The sequence below is a fragment of the Acomys minous genome, assembly GCF_964271855.1.
Source record: "Acomys minous genome assembly, chromosome: 7".
NCBI classification, from domain to species: domain Eukaryota; kingdom Metazoa; phylum Chordata; class Mammalia; order Rodentia; family Muridae; genus Acomys; species Acomys minous.
The window spans coordinates 111,295,627-111,312,812 of NC_140488.1; the positions used below are offsets into that span (position 1 = coordinate 111,295,627).

General features: G+C 51.1%; 1 protein-coding gene across 8 annotated transcripts in view; it reads right to left on the reverse strand.

The window, feature by feature from the left end:
- BCOR (BCL6 corepressor) overlaps positions 1–17,186 on the reverse strand; it is a 115,200-nt gene that overhangs the window by 14,681 nt on the left and 83,333 nt on the right. For 6 of the 8 annotated variants that reach the window (XM_084790795.1, XM_084790794.1, XM_084790798.1 and 3 more), the window contains exons 2-6: positions 9,148–9,273; positions 7,731–7,809; positions 4,041–6,872; positions 3,295–3,348; positions 2,632–2,818 (exon numbers count right to left, since the gene is read on the reverse strand). In XM_084790795.1, coding sequence (XP_084646921.1) covers positions 2,632–2,818; positions 3,295–3,348; positions 4,041–6,872; positions 7,731–7,809; positions 9,148–9,233 — 3,238 coding nt within the window. In that variant the 5' untranslated portion in view covers positions 9,234–9,273. The remainder of the gene's footprint in view (positions 1–2,631; positions 2,819–3,294; positions 3,349–4,040; positions 6,873–7,730; positions 7,810–9,147; positions 9,274–17,186) is intronic. The other 2 variants (XM_084790799.1, XM_084790797.1) reach the window with 1 other exon arrangement.

The window sequence follows — 17,186 nt, forward strand, 5'->3', positions numbered from 1 at the left end:
TGGGGAGCCTTCGTATCATTCCCACATACTTTGACTTGGACCTCCTCAAAGGAGGACAATCTAACCACTACCTACCTACAAGATTACCTTTAGAGCAAAGGAGATGGGCCGATAGAAAAGAAGTTCTAACCACCACGCTCTATGACTGTTCGAACTCTTGGCCCCTTGGTCACACCACGTAGGCAGATGTGGCTGTGGCTCTGTCTTTCAGTGTTTGACACTTGCTCCCTACAGCGTGGTCATATGACTCGCAGCACATACATCCCATAATTTATTATGACTATGCTGCCATACTATACCTCATAAAGGCATCACCATGGCAACATTTACAAATCACCATGGCAACAAAGCAACTTCATCACTGGGCAGGCATGCCCAGTGAGCCCTCAACAAGGTGGGTGAGTTGAAGACTTCTGCGGGTCATCCTAGGTGTCAGTCCCCTGTGCAGGTAGCTAGCTCTGTCACCTACAGCAGAGCAGGTGACTGATGTCAAGGCATCTCTGTAGTTTATAACGAATGCATGCTGGTGCTGTCCTGGAGGAGAAATTCCCCAAGTGACAAGTTCCCACCAAGTCCCTTGACTCAAGGTTCTTCCATCTTCTGCTTAGGCTGCCAGGTCTACCCCACCCGAGAGACTGGCAAGGGACAAAGTAGCTTCCACTCAGGAAAGATCAAACTAGTGTTCCCTTGTCCCTCCCCAACTCCGGGATGTTACTGGTAATTCCTAATCATGAAGAGCCAGGTGTTGAGGGAAGTGCTTCATGCAGCTGATCGACTTCTATACTACCAGGGCAAATGAAAATCCTGGCCATGGCCCCTTCCAAGAAGACACAGCCACCATCTATCTCAGCGGCTTCTGAGGTTCTGGGAGGAGAGGGGCTGCCTCAGAAGGGGAAGGGAGAGGGGACTGGGAGTAATTGGCCATAATCTCAGCATGTAAGAGGGTGAGGCAATGAGGACTAAGGCCAGCCTGGGCTATGTGATAAGACTCCACCTCTAACAACAACGCCCTAATAATAAAAAATAAAAATAAAAGTGAGAATAGGTAGAGTTTAGAATCCTGTACCCTCTAGTCCAAACACCTACCTGAGCTCCCATAGGCAAATAGCTTGGCACTTGCTCCCCATCCCCCTTTGTTGCATCAGTGAGATGTAAAGGGACCACGAGGAGCACTACCCAAGGCCACCTGAGCTGTGATGGACAACATGGCTCAGGTATTTGGAGAGAGCTAGGAGTCCCTGTTCTCCCAAGTACAATGGTTCAAGTTGCCAGAGCAGGATGGGGATGTGGCATCCTTCCCTCTTGAAAGCTAAGCCACTTGCATATCACCTATAGGGCACTTGGTGGAAGGTTCTGGAGCTTACAGGTGTCAGGAGCCCTGTCCTGGCATCGCCAAATAAGGGTCCCCCAAGCCACTCCAATTTCTTGTCTCTAGGGTCAGCAAGGGAAAACAAAACAAAGCTGGGAAGGAGATGGATCTCCCCGGGGTTGGCGGCTTCAGGCATTTTTATCGGCGGCCAGCGGCCACTCTGGGCCTGGCTATGTTACTTGAAAACAAAAGAAAGGGCCAAGAGGTTGGAAACTGTCCAAGTTCCCACCTCTCAACGTCTTCCAGTGTCTCTCACCACGCACTCAGAACAAAGGGGACTCCCTCGGTGGGTAGTTCCTCCCTACCTGAAGCACCCTGCCTACTTACTTCTCAGTTCTTAGAGGCAATCACAAGGCCCCGGAGATGCAGTTGCTTAGTGTCCATTCTGAGCCCCAGAGAGGAAGAAGGTTCTCTCTGCCACTTCACCCAAGAGCAGCCCAAACCCATTACTGCCCTGTACACATCCCGTGACCGGAAGCGTACGGACACTCATACTCACGCACACAAAGAGTCCCTTGGGAAAGGGCACCACTTGCTTGCCACAGAAACTATCTTTTTCTTTCGGACTAACTCAACAGCACTCCCTCTTGGGCTGCCTGTTGCTGCAGCCTGGCCAGAGCGTTTGCTGGACCTTAAGGATGAACTGGGGGTGCTAGAGGAAAGATGGTGCTCTAGATAGACAAAAACAAGTTCCTGGACCAGAGATCCTCAGGTGCCACCAGGTACCCAGGAACCGTACCGTGTGTGCCACACCTTCAAGGGCAACAACACACGGCTCTCAAACACTTGACATCACTGACTGGCTTGCCTAGGAGGCTTCTACAACTGCCACCCTCCATGTTTACCCTGACATCCTAATTTACCTTCCCTGACAAGGTTTCTAAGGGCCAGAGCAGACCTCAAACCTTAGGCATAAACACGTGAGGAAACCAAGGCTCTTCACCAAGTATTGCACATACCCTTGGAACACAAACCACCATGTGCTTAGTGGGCCTTTCACATAAGCCACACTTGGGTTCTAGGGCTAACTCCTAATGACAGCAAAGTCAACAAATACCTACTGCCATCTTTCTGGTGCTTTGGCCAACTTTCATGCCATCTCAACAAGACCTAGATGGGAAAAACCTGAGCATTTTCTCCATTGCCCTTTTTTCCAAGCAATCCCCCAAATGGACCTTGGGCCACTCAGCATCGCAGGCAGGCCTTGGAAGCAGGGTGGCCCCGTTTTCAGGGATCACAAGCCAGCTGCTCAGGTTACTTACATCTCTCGTTGTCATTCTGGTCGGCAACGGCCTCGTCCAGGGCGACTGACTTTGGTTTTTTGTCCTGACTTCCTTTCAACCTTTCCCAGTCAGCTGGGCTGAATTTGCACACCTCGGTGTCTTTGGTTGCTGGGTGGCCACCTTCTCTCTCTTTCATCTCCAACTCTGAGAAGCGCATCATTGCACGCTAGAAAGAGAACGGAGATGGAAAAAAAAAAACACAACATCTTACCATAAAGGCTATTTCATGGGCCTTATACTATAAAGGAAAGGGTTTTCAAAGAAAAGCTTGCCCAAAGCCAACCACAATTTATGAGATACAACTCAGATATTTGAAAGCTTAACAGATAAAATTTAAAAGTGTATATGTGAATAGTCACATTGTTTATCCATAAAGTCGTGTGTATATAGGTATAGACACAATGTGTATGTATGGCCATACATACACGATTGCATAGAGACATTGTCTTTGGAAGGTTATAAATAAAACAAGACAAAAGCACAACGCAAAGAAAGCAAAAGAAAAACACAACAGAAAAGAAACAAAATGTACAATGAATAAAGACGACCATGGCCCACAAACTTCCCTTTGTATATTTGGAAATGAAATTTAACTCAAAAGGTTTATGGAAGATTCTAGTAATAAAAATTTGAAGAACTGACCTCACAGTAAGCAGCGGGTAGACATAAAATACTGTCCTCTTGTAATCCTTCCATCTATGTAATTAAAATGGGCACTCAATGGATCATTTAGATAACTTCATCCATTTTTATCAGCATAAACCAATTTTTTTCTTAACATTACAAAACAATTTGGCTTTATTCATCTTTTAATTAAAAGTAAAATATCTTAAGGAAATTCCTATACAACATCTATCATAATTCACCAGCAATTAAATACATACTCTATCCCTTTAAGCGAATTTTTTTCTTTCTTTTTTTTTTTTTGGTGAAAAAAAAAAAACTGTACTATTCCCACAGACATGCGACTGCTACACATCTCCACCAAATATCAAGTAAGGTATTCTAAGCAACGCTTCTAGATGTATTTGGTATCTTACAGGCAGAGACATCAAAGCAATTGCTAGGTAAACGTCATGCAGTCTTTAGACATCCTTCATAGTAATTACAACTTGTTATCAGCATTCCAATAGAGTTCTCATGTAATCTACAGAACAGCTTAAAGAACCCAGACACACGAACCTCCTCCGAAAAGCTACTACTGCCGTCCCTGTATTGAACACATTTCATACATTCCAACTACCATTTAGTGGCATTAAACCAAATCTGCCTGGTGCTCTGTCCCTACCACAATTCCCCCCACCCACCCACCCACCCAATCCCCTTTGTACATTACAAAAACTGACAACTGATAAAGTTAAGTGAAATTCGGGTGGGGGGAGGCTCACCTGCAATGCCCGCTGCTCTCGGCTGAGCTGACTGGAGTCTGCATACAGTTCGGTGGTGACACACTTGAACCGGTCACCCACATAACCTGCCGAGTTAGCAATTCTTTTTGCCAGCTTGGATGGCTTCGGTTTCAGAACTTTGCCATCGTTGGATTCTCCTTCATCAGTTCCATCTTTGGTATAGGCGGGGGTGACATCCATGCTCGGAGGGGCACTGCTCACACAGAATGGTTTGGGATCTTCTTGGGCTTTACCAAAAGTCAGAGCAGGGCCCTCGCTGCCCAGAGTTGTCTCCAAGTATGGAGTTACTACCGGCACCCCCAGGTTTTCTTTGTTGGTTCCTGCTGCCACACTGTCCTTGCCTAAGCTAAACACTGGCTGGCCCGGGGCCTGTTTGAAAGCATAAGATTCGTGGAAGCCCAGCTCCTCTCTGAGTGAGATGAAATCACGGTGTTGCTGGATCACGGGGTCAGCCGAGGGCTTGGTGGACTCTGTGTTCTGGCCCACATTCTCGGCTGCAAGGCCTGGTTTGGATGCTCCTGCATCAGTCTTAGCCTCGGCTTCTTCACGGAGAAGGTCTCCGTAGACTAGCTTGTCGCTTTTGACCCCAGTTTTCCCTTGATTCCAGCTAGGGTTTGGCTTCAGGCTTTTCTCAGTGGGGACTTCTGGGTGTAGTTTGGCGCTGCTGGGTTCCAGCATCTCAGAAAACCGGCTGCGGAGGGTTGGGTCCTCATAACGAGCGCGCTCATGGGAGCGGGACCTTCTTTCCGGCTTCTCCTCTTTTGTGATCTCCATGGGGGTGTGTGGGATCAACATGGGATGTACCATGCCCAAGCCCAGGGCATCTTGGTACGTTACAAACTCTGGCCGGCTTGTGTGCAGCCCGTAGGGCAGGCCAGGTTTGGGGGCAAGGTGCCCAGGAAACAGACTGCCATTGGGTAACAAAACTGGGTGAGGATACACAGGCCCTTTGCCATGTAAAGAGAGGGGACTTAGAGCGATGCCCTCTGGCGCTGGGTAAGGGAGGTAACTTCTAGGGTAGGGAATTGGTGGGGACCTGAATGCTTCATTTGGAGATAGAAATATTGAGGTTGGCGGGAGGCCATTCTCGCTCGCTTTGAAGCTCGGTTCTGGGTTGCTGGCTTTGGCTCCCTTGCTGCTGGTGCCGCCACTGTGCTTGGCAGGCGTGGCTGGGGGCTGGCCCACATGCTGGATGACTGATGGCGTGGTATCCACAGAGCTCCTGCTGGTCTTGGTGCCATCTGCATTGGCATTGGGGGCTGGTGATGCGGAAGCTGGGCGCCCTGAGCTGGACACAGACCCTGAAACATTAGTGATCACAGCATCTGTGCCACCCATGCGGGGACATGAGGAGCTCCGCTGTTGTGGTATTGCCCAGTCCAAAGCCTTGTTTTTCAGCGACATGCTTTTGCCACTGTTCTCTTCATTAGGACTTGGCCCTGGCACCACCCAGGAGGAGGGAGCAGTGCTGATGATCTCGGATCTATACATAGCACAGCCGTTTCCTGAAGGAGATAATGTTTCTTTTGGAATCTCACTTCCGGAGAGCACTAATCCGCTTGCAGCCCGACTGTGAACCAGGACTGTGGGAGCCATCTTTTTCACGTGGTCAGCTTTGGACGCGTCTACATCTACCACTTTTGAAGATAAGTCTAGTGGTTTATCTGTGACGTCTTTGGTAATGGTCTGCTTTTCCAACAGAGGTGGGGAGCCCCCATCTTTTCTGTCTTGAACCGTTGACTTCCGGGGGTGCCCAGGCATGGGTGGGGCACCATCACCCCCGTCTGGAACCTTGGGGTACTTGCCATTGGACAGCCTGGCTGTGGGGAACTCGCTATTGACTGTCATGTATGGCTTCGTCAGGCTGACGGAGGGGGAAGTGGTGATCCTAGGATAATGCCTGTGGAACTCGGAGTAAGTTTCTCCAGTGGGCTGAGCTGGAAGGTGGACACGAGGTGAGGGCCGTGGAGAAGGGGGCAACAGGAGAGCTGCGTCCCCTGGCAGGCCACTGTTGACTGCCTTGGCAGAGGGCACCCTGGGCTGCTTACTGTTTTGGATGTGGGGATAAGTGTGGGACTCAACTGGGGTCCCAGGGTTGACCCCCATCTTCCATGGGAGGCTCTTGTCTGAACAATGCACAAGAGGAGGGATGGCTGGAGAGGCTGAAGGTGTGGAGAGCCTCATGGGCGAAGCCAAGGAGGAGGGGATGTGGGGGTTACCATAGTTTGGGGGCGGCAGGTAGAGGAAGCGTTCCCCACTGGTGCAGACAGGAGAATACAGCGGCTGGGTCAAGCCGTAGGACTGCTGAGGTAGCAAGGCCTTGTACATGTTCAGTGAGTACTTATTTGGCGAGTCGAGGAAAGGATAGATGGCTGGCGTGGCCCCCTCCATGTAAGGGTTGACCCAGGGCAGCCGCAGGTAACTAGCACCGTTGATGTTGAGAGGGCTCTGTTTGTCACTGGCAGGCCTGTCCAAACCCAAGCTTTCCGCTGTGGCTACAGCACTTTTTTGTATTCCAGGCGGTGTTTTGTACATAGCACTGAAGCCATTTGGGGGTTTTCCAGAGACAGCAGAAGCCTCTGCTGTCTCAGGAGTATTCGGCTTGAATTGCATCTCTGGATTTCTTTCTGAAGAAAACCCAAGGCCACCGAGAGAGCTTGGGGCAGCCTCCCGACCTTTATCTGAGCCCAGTCCACACAAGCCAGAGTAGACGATGTTGCCAGGGACGCGGAGCCCTTCCCGGATGAGGCCTGTGCGGTCCATGCTCAGTGCTGCCAAGCCATCAATCCGATGGGCTCCACTGGTATCCACCTTTGTAGAAGAACAACACATGTTACCTGGGACACCTGTCACAGTAGCAGCCCCGGCTCACACGACATCAGCCTTAACAGCCCAACAGAAAAAGGTCCAAGACAGCTTTGCTGTGGCCAGTGCCCTGCTCCTTCCACATTCAAATTCCTCCCAAGCCTCATTCTGTTTTCTCCTCCCAAGCACCAAAAGATCCGCTCAGACTAGAAGCCCATCCATTATTTTGGCCACCTGTATGAACTCTACCTTTGCAGTCCAAAGGCTTTGGCTGCAGCACAGACAACAGCAAATCCGACCTTCTCTGCACCACTCTTATGGGGGTACAGGACTCATACTAACCCTGTGGAACCTGTTAGGTTGGACTAGGGGGTGGGGTGGGGGGCAGGCACCTATTTTCCCTGGACACAGAAAGGTATCATTTAACAGGCCAAGAAACAATTTTCCAAAGGACAAGGGGTACAGCGAACTTTTAGCTTATGTCGTTTCTAAATCAATAAAGGGGCAGGGGCTGGGGGCTGGGGGCTAGGGGTGGGGATGTCAGTTGCATCCTTTGACTTCTTTGCCCTGGTGCCTGAAAGGACAGTCCAGTGCTTCATGTTTTGCTGGCAAAGTAAAGCCTCAGGAACTACTTGGAGGCTGGGAAATTATCCAGCTTGGAGCATTAACGGGGCACATGGTTTATGGAAGCCCCATGCTCCATCCACTGACTAAGGAACAAGGACCGGTGAGGGCAGAGAATATTAAAAGCAATACATACGCAGGCCCTGACGCTTCCCCGCCCCCCCCCCCACAAACTGCATACAAACTGCTGCATAGTTGATTACAAATCACCGATATCAAGAGAAGTCATGCATCCCTTACCACGGTGTGATTCAAGGGATTCTCTTCCCTCAGTTCCAGCCTGGCTTTTGAAGAGTCACCATCATTCACAGGAATTTTCCTATTTAAAAGGACACACCAATTTCATGAAAACATCTCTTGCGGAATCTATCTTTCATCTATCTCCCCGGGCCAGACCTGTTTCTACTAATCTCATTTATTTTTTTTGAACCGTCTTAACCCTCCCTGCCATGACCCATAGTGAAAGTTACTCTCAAATGGTGATTCAATATCCTGGCAGAACAAAGCGAAGGCAGGCCTTTCATGTGTGGGGACATGAATAACACATATGTCCCAGAGGTGGGCAAGCTCGAAATTAAGCACACTTCTCTCACGTGACCTTTTCTATAGAGGCCAAGTGCTATCCCAGCTAACCCTTATGGGCTGTCCTGGAGGGCAGAAATTTAATAAAGTGTCCATGGACCAAGCAGGGCTACAAGTCCATAGGCTAGCCCCTACTCCTACCCACATCTGCCTTAACCCTGAGGGCAGGTTTTCAAAACTTTCTCCCCCCCCCACCCCCAAAGTTAGGGACCATGTCCGGGAGACTGGTTTCCATGGTGACAGTGAAGCTATATCTGCAGCCTTTATCAAAACAATGTGGAGATGTGTGTGGATATACAATAGTATCAGAGAAATGTCAGCTACTCCAGGCAGAAGAGGAAGCTACACATCTGTGCCAGGCTGCTGTTGGCTGTCCTGGGACTTGTTATCAGAGAGCATTGATAAAGACAGTGTTCTATGCCAACTTCCCCAAATCCCCGGGATAACATCACTGACAAACAGCAGAGGGAAAGCTTCACCGTTAACCCAGAGCTTCAAGCATAGACTGTTCAGTTGTCTCTGCCCCAGTCCAAAATTACTGATTAGAAAGCCCAAGTGAGCTGTCCAGTGATCCAGAATCCGGGCCAATAGCTACATGGCATGGCAGCAGAGGGCAATCGGAAACCTTGGGTTGGACCCAAGCAAAGGGTAGCCATCTCTTCATTTATTACTAAGCAAACTATTTGTTTTAAAAAGCACATCGAATGCCGATCCACCTGGGCCCACACTCCTGACATTTAGAGTTAAAGCAGTATATAGGCGGGGATTAATTCTCCTTCATAAATATGAAATAATAAATTAAGGATGAAAGTGCACTGAAAGGCCGCTTTAGGGGCTAATCTTTTAAAGGGCGGCGATGCTTCGCTGAGCCAGGCTGCCTGTTAAAACTGTAAATCAAGGGCCACCAGCTAGGAGATCTCCCTTGTCTAGGCCTTTTGGGCCCCTCTGTGCCTGTGAGAAGGTGGGGGCGGGGTGGGGGTGGGGGGGGAGCTTGGGCATGCACGGGCTTCTGCTCAGGAGTGTGGGGGAGGGGACCAGTTCTCCCTCACCGGGCCTGGCCCTGGAGAACATTCACCTGTCTTCACTTGTCCCACACATGCGGACCCTCTCGCTGTTCATCCAACTATGAACGTTTCCATACAGAGGAGTTGCTGAAAGCATGTCTTCTTCTTGGACAGCAGTTTGGCTTCAGGCGGCTAGTCTATTTAAAAAAAAAAAAAAGCAGGGAGGTCTCAATGAGGTTAAGTAAAGAAGAGGCACTGAGGAGGCAGAGCAGGCTTCTTTTAAGGCAATTCATATGGAGGGCTCACCTGACCGACCATACCGACCGTGATGGAGGGGGGTCAGATTCAAGCCTGCAGGGAGGCCATCCCAGTCACAGCTCTGGGCCTGCCCACCCTTTCGCTTTAGGAAGATGCCGTATTTGAGGTTGTGAGATCACTGGCACACCACACACTTGGGGTGGGAGAAGGAGCTTAACAGGGAGGTGCTGGTGGCAGGCTTGGGACTCAGATCCGACACACCGTTAGGACGGAATTTTCAAGCTGTCCTGCGCACGACCCCAAAGATGGAGGGTTTCAGAGAGAGTCCAGTGGGCTGGTGAACCCCTCCATTGGAGCCCTGGATTAGATTAAGCACCTAACAGGGGTGCTTTTGCCTGGGAGCTGCAGGGGGAGGCGGGCTGAGTAATTCAATGACGCCGGCTCGCTGGGGACAAGAAATCATTAGCGCATAAGTCTTTGCAGCCAGGGCTGGTGCTGATGGGCTCTCGAGCCGCTGGCACACAGGGAACAGGCAAAAGCCACCCATTTTCCATCTCATGGGGGGGGGAGGGAGAGGCTGTTGGGAGGGGCGTGCAAAAGCAGTCCAGCCCACCTCCCCCACTTACCTTCTCAGCCCACCCCCCCACCCACTCCACATTCTAGTTTGCTGCATGAGTGAAGGGTCAGGACAAGCTGCATTTTATTAACAGGATTATCACGGCGCGTGATTTATCCTCGTGCAGGATTTTAATTGCTCTTTGGAGGTTGAGCCGTTTCCTTTGACTGCGCTTCAGCCCATATCCTGCTGTTAAATGCTGGGTTAATAAGTAGGGGAGCCTTTAATGCCTGGGACCGATGGCCCTCGGCAATTCCCTGCTCACAAACACATCTCAGCTCCCCTTGTCCAGGACAGGCCACGGCGTTTTTCCACGGGACCCAGAGCTGAGTATGAAATAATTGCTGTGCAGATAGATCATCAGGGGAACTTTTCTTTCTCCTCCCTCCCGCACCCACCCACACAGTTTCCGAAAGCCCAAATGTTCCCTTAAGTCGACACATTTCCTTTGTTAGCAGGAGAAAAATATGCAAATGCTTGCTTTTACACTTTAGCACACGGAGCAGCAGACTGCCAGGTCGGTTGGGTGGAGGCACCCCGTCCAGGCACTCTTCTGCCAGGGGCTGAGGTGGGGGTGGGGAAGGCTTGGGAGGACTGAATCCAAAAGCCCAGCTATGCTCCTTTCTTTGTCCTAACTAGGTCTTTTGTCCACCAGCAACCCCCACCAGCCCCCAACCATAGAACAACACGCACCAACACACCACGCACAGTTAGAGCTCAACAATGAAGCTGGAAGGGGAGGAAAAAGGACTGAAGAGGCTGCAATCTGTGAAGGCATCATGGGAATGGACTTTGTCCAAGCAGTTTCCCGGGGAAGGGTCTCTTTCTTCAGACGGGAACTCCAAATGGCCTAGCCATCATGCACGGAGGAACAGACTGGGGTATCTATCCCGGGCGGGGGAGGGGCGGAGAGGGGGGAAGGTTGTGTGGGGACTGTTCACTATTTGCCAGCTTTCAAATATACAAAACAAGCAGCACTGGAAAGACCCAAGACCTGGTCCATGGAGTGTCCCTTCCCCAAGCATCCTCCCCCCCCCCCCCCCCCGCTGCCTACTCTCACAACAAAGGGAGGACACTGAAGGTGGCCTGATCAAGTAGAGCACCTTTCCTTGGTGCAGGTGTCTCCGATAGCAGGGAGCACACCATGCCCTCATGGAGCACTGATGAAGTGTAGAAATCCCACCAAGGACAGGAGGATGCCACAAGCAATCCCCCAGGAAAAAGGGCGTGGAAGAACCTGCCTAAGAAAAACTCAAATCTCCACGTTGCCGGTTCCTCAGCCTTGAAACCTACGTATCTCCCTGAGTGGCCCACCCGGGGGAGCGAGGTGGGGGAGGGGTTGTCAGGGGGTGGGGATGGGAAAGAAAGTACCCCAGGGCCTCTCAAGGAGGACAGGAATCAGCTCTGGGAATGAATGACCTCTTGCCAACAAAAGCCCAGTAGCAGCTTCAGTCCTTTGCTCTTCCAGAAAAGGCCACCTGGACTGTGAGGCACCTGGGACAGCCTGGACAGATGGAAACTTCAGCCCTTCTCTGGGGTTGGTCCTTCAGGCTTTTCAGTATTATTGTCACAGATAAGACAACACAAGCCCCCACAATGAAGTGTCGCATACACAGGGTCAGACTGAGAGTGAAGGCCTGGAGGGCAGTCTAGTCCCCTCTGTGTGGTTGTGGGGGGAGGCGTGCTGAACCACTGTGGACTATACACACGTGTGCATGAGTGATTGTGCACACTCGTGTCCACACACTTGCAATCCTTAGCTGCCCCGTGAACTTTTTGTGAACTGTTTAGAAGAGAAGTGAAGGTCTGTTGAACAAACAGCGGCGCCACTGCCAGCCATAATTTCATTGCAACAAGCCAAGGACTTTTAACTCTTCAGGTGCCTGGCCAAAGAGTAGAGAGGGCCAATGACTGTGGGGGCCTGCCTAGCAGGAGGCCCTTCTCTAGGGTAACCAAAAGGGCAGCCCAAAAACCCCCAGCAGAAGCACACTCAGCGGAAACACCTTGCTTCCACTCAACAAGCTGGGGGCAGGGAGTACTATCACCTAAACTCGTGGGTGAAAAGCCAGAGACCAGAAGGCAGAAGAGGGCAACACTCACCCCGTCCAGTTTCTAGAAAGTGCTAGTAAAAGACTTGGGGTTCTCGCTCTACCTGTAAGGCAAAGTGCTTCAGAACGGACCTTGCTGACCCTTGGCTGCGGAATATGGTACAAGGAATATGGAATACCTCTAGGCACTTGGCTGCTATACATAAGGAAGAGTCTTTTTTTTCCCCCTCTTTTTTTCACATGTAGGCTATGCCTCTAGAAGAGCCAAGATGTGTGAAATCACTCATGAAAAAGCACTTTACAAGCACCAGCCTGTTCTGAGGGCAAGTTGCTAGCTTTACCCTGGCTCTGGGCTTTAACCCTTTGTGTGAGTCGTGGAGAGAAAACCGAAGATGAGAAAGGACATGCAAAGGAGAAGATAGTTCTGGAGAGCCAGGCAGAGATGGCTGCTTGATTCCTAAAGAGCATGTTGACTGCTAACTGCAGTACCTGCCTGCTGGAACACATGGTCTGTGGCTGCGGCTCTTGGTACTGTGTTAAACTGGAAGGCCGAGAGAGTGCTGGAGGCATCCAGACGGACTTGGAGCAATCATTTGTTCCCAAGCCAAAGGTTATAGCTAGAGTACCCATTGCTTGGCCTGGGCACAGGGTAAAAGGGCCTGATTGGCAGAAGAGGGCCAGAGGGCCCAATACTGGGTGCTGTCCTTCCAACTTTGGCATCCCCGAGAAGGAGCACTGATTGTCTCCTGTTATGAAAAGACATGAGGTGACCCCAAGGAGTACCTATTAACACCATTTCGCTGATCTCTGCCAAGACGGCAGTAGATCCAGGAAAAGAACACACTTTTTCCCTTTAAAAAAAAAAAAAAAAGTACAAGGAGCTTACTGTCTTGGCTAGTTTGAAACTCAAGAGATTTATCTGTCTCTGCTGGGATTAAAGTCATAGACCACCACGCCCAACTTCCTTATTTCTGCTTCTTGGTATCTAAGATTTACCCCTGCAGGCAACAGGGAGCAAGCAGGCCAAGGAAAGGGTAGAGCGGTGAGGGGAGAGGCGACACTAGGCCCTTCTTGACCTCTGTTCTCCCCACTAGCACTGCACTGTGACAGACCATTTCCCACTGCCATCGATGCCCTCCGCACCCACAATAGGAAAAGTATCCCACACACCCCTCCAAGCAGGGGCTAGAAAGAGATGAAATCACTTTCCTCAAACACTGGCGGCCCCTTCTTTTGGAGCTTGTCTAAGCTTTTTCCCTGGGTCCTTTGGGCCCCCACCCCACAGGCAGTTGCGTAGGCAGCAGCTGAGAGGACTGGACAAGTTTGGAATAGCTTCTAGCCTAGGTGGGACATAGGTAGCCTCGTCCCAGTCTGCGTGTTGGGTGGGGTCTTCTTGAGGAAATTAGTCCGTCCTTCCAACACGGGCAGTTCTCTTGAGGTCGCCACAGTCTCCTGGCTCCGGCTCTCACCCTCACCCACCCTGTGTCCCTGGGCAGGTGGCCGAATCTCTGCAACCTTGGTCCCCCTCTGTAAATATTTGGCACCGTGTTTTCCAGAGGCTTCAGCTGCACTATGGACTTGAGTTTTGCCTGGCAATAGCTGGAGCTGGTCATGCTTAACCCCATCAAACAGCATCTGACTCCATTAAACATACTGTTTATATATTAAGCCCCAGAAGGGCTACCCGAGCCTTCTATCTATCATGGGTGGGTGGGGTTGGGAGGACCGCTGAGGCAGGGGTACAGAGGGGCCAAGACTGAGGAAGGGGGGGGGCAGGGACACAACTGGTGTGGATTTCAGCGAAGCCTAAAGCTAGCACCAGCCCTTCCTGGGGTTGCTCCAAACCCAGACTGAGTCACAGCAGCACCACGCTCTGGGTGTCAAGGAAGGGAGGGGGAGGACGTTCCTATTTTAGAATGTTGGGGGGAGGGCCTGTGTGGGGGTGGGAAATGAAAAGAAAATGCTTTCCCGGATGTGCAATGCAGGGCGGGTCCTCCTGGGCTGCTTTCCCAGATGTCATATAGTTGATGAGTTAGGGGGGACCCTCAAATTGTTCCCAGGTCCTGAGAGCCATCGAAGCATCTGGGGTGTGGGGTTGGACACTCCAAGCCACAACCACTGGCTCTGTGGGTTTCACCACCCACAACCCCAAATTTTACATTAGTAACATTAGTAACTAAGTCAGGGAGCTGAAGGGGGTGGGGGAGGGGACACCGCTCATACGGACTTGATCTTTTCAGCACACAGAACCTCCTCGGCTTCTTTCTGGAGCTCCACAATCACCCGATCATCACCGCAGAGAACCACCAGGGCAGGGAATCAACTTGGCCCTTGGTGGCAGCAGAGGGAAAGAGGAGGAGGGGCGCCCCCTTTTCCACGCCTCAGCATAGCTTGAAGTGATGGGGTCTGCAACAAAGGGATTGTCTTTCCCAGCCCACTCTAGCTGCTCAGCGCTCACGGGGGCCCTTCTGCCCCCCTCCTCACAGTCCCTTGCCAAGGTCCTAGTAGGAAGAGGTAGCAGTACCGGCCAAAAATTCTCTCAGGCCTTCCAGAAACAGTATCAGTTGTCCCTTGGGCAGCCACCATCCCCAAAGACCCTAGTTAACCCCTGGGACCCTGTGTTTCCTGAGAACTTCCAGGGTCCCTCTGCTGGAGCCTTCACACTGCTCCTTTGGTCCTCACCATCAAATGGCAGGCAAAAAATAAACTTTTAAGTGGGTTCAGGCAAAATCTGAGGCCTCATGGGACATGCTAGAGTCAGGCCAGCAAACCCTTCTTCCCACTTTCACTGCGAGCTCCCTTCAGTCAGACTAGAGGGCTGCTCAGTGGACCCTCCCCTAGGAAGATGAGAGCCAAGTATAGTCCACGGTGAAATGGGACAGGTGTGGAGCCCTGGGCAGAGCTGATCTGAGAGTCTAGCAAAAGTGGGTGGCTGGGCATGTTTCCTCTACCCCAGCGGGCGGCGGGCGGGGATCAGATTTACCAGGGCTCCCAAATCAAGACCAGGATGGATACTGCCATTTCCCCTCCTCCCTGCCTTTTTGTTCCTTTTAGTCAGTAAACTATGTGCGTATCCAAGGCGCAGGCAGGGTGAATTTACAAACAGGAGTTCCTTAAAAAAAAAAAAAAAAAGGAGGAGGAGGAGGAGGAGGAGGAGGAGGAGGAGGAGGAGGAGGAGGAGGCGGCCCCAGCACCCAAAACCTAGGAAGAAAGCCAGGACTCCTTACACACACCTCCATACTTGGCCAAGCCCAACGGAGTTCCGTCCCTAACTGGGGAATCCGTATAACCTGGAGAGGGATCCCAAATAAACGCCCCACATCAAGGCTGCAGTAGGACACATGTATCCATTAAAGCTTTGTAGAAATGAGACACATTTAATGTCATCCCTGCTACAGAAAGTAACAAGTTATACAAAAGGCTATCATCTCTAGGAAGCACAAAGGAACTTTTTAAGGAATTAAGATATGGAAAATGAAGCCGGGCTTGGTAGCGCACGCCTTTAATCCCAACACTCAGGAGGCAGAGGCAGGCGGATCACTGTGAGTTCGAGGCCAGCCTGGTCTACAAAGTGAGTCTAGGACAGCCAAGGCTACACATAGAAACCCTGTCTTGAACCCCCCCCCCAAAAAAAAGCATGTGGAAAATGCAAGGGTTCTGAAATCTGCATGCCGGCTTCTTGCTGACTGTGCAGAGCCTTGAAGTCCTGGGAAGGCTGGGGGTGAGGGCCAGGAGAGGGACAGTCACTTTCTTTGCAAGGAACAATAGGAATTCCATGTCTGCTACTCAGTCCGAGGGGAACTTAAAGCACCCCCAAAACAAAGCCATATAGATAGGGGACCCACAGATTTTTGTGGCTGTTCATAGCTTAATTACTCTTCCTTGATCCACGGGACTAGACACGACACTGCCAAGGTTAAAATGCCCCGACAGTGCCGAGCAGATGTGAGCGAGCTGGCAGACGCGCAAATGAGGCCTGCCTTGGAGCACGATAACAAGTGACTAATACATTGCATATCGTTGAAAGAAAATTATTTTTCTCTAATTTGCATTTGCTTGGGGGGAAAAAAAGCCAACCGAGTCCCTCCTCACAGGCATGAGTCTAATCCTGGAAATACAGCCCGGCTGCTTTAAGAGAGCTGGAAGGAAGGAAAGACTGCCAGTGTTTTGGCGTTGCAGCCTTGTTTATCTTTCCGCCTTTCCTCCAAGGCGAAACTCGTTTTGCAAGCAACATTCCTACAGAAAATGGCACACGTCATAAAAAGAGACCAATTTATAGAACTGGCACCGAAGTTCATGTATCACTCCAGAAGCATCTCCCAGCTCCCCAAGGGGGATATGTAGAAGTCCACAGTACAACTCAGAATCTTTACCTGGGGGTGGGGGTGGGGGTGGAGGCTATCCCGACTCAGACATCCTGTAGCTTGTCCATGCAAGGGCCAAAGTCACACAGAAGACCAGATTGTACAACCAAGTCAGCCTGAAGATAGCCTCTATTTATCCTGGGGACAGTCAGGACTTTGGAGGCTTCTTTTCACCTCGGGATTCCTGGGGGCTAAGGGTGCCGCTTTACTCCCGAGGCCACCCAGGAGACAGAACCAAGTTCTTGGCCATGCCTGTGCATTTCCAGGACTGGAGGGGTGATGGTCATGGCCAACTGTCTTCCTCCTTTCCACCCTGGTACCCACAGAGCGGAGCTGCTGCCAGCAGGCCTTTTGTGGCCGTAGCTGAAGGCTACAGTGTGTTCTGACAAGGGAAGGTTCTAAAGACCTGTGGGTCAACGTCAACCTGCACCCCTTAAAAGACCTGTGGGTCAACGTCAACCTGCACCCCTTACAGTGTGTTCTGACAAGGGAAGGTTCTAAAGACCTGTGGGTCAATGTCAACCTGCACCCCTTCCCCTGAAAATGCACACTCCTTTGGATCCTGAATCCACACACTTGCATTTCCATCCCAAGGAACAGTGCCCAGAACACAGACCGCCTGTCTCTAACTTGTCTGAATAGAGCCAGTGCAGAGGAGGGAGACAGCCTTCAGAACCTCTGGGATCCTCAGACCGCCTTCAGTTAACATCTCACCCTTCCCAACAAGCTTACTTGGGACTGCTGGTTGTTTTCCCCTGAATCGTGCAAACTCTGTTAAAAGCAGGTCCATGGATCTTGGCCAAACCCTCTAGACAGTGACACTC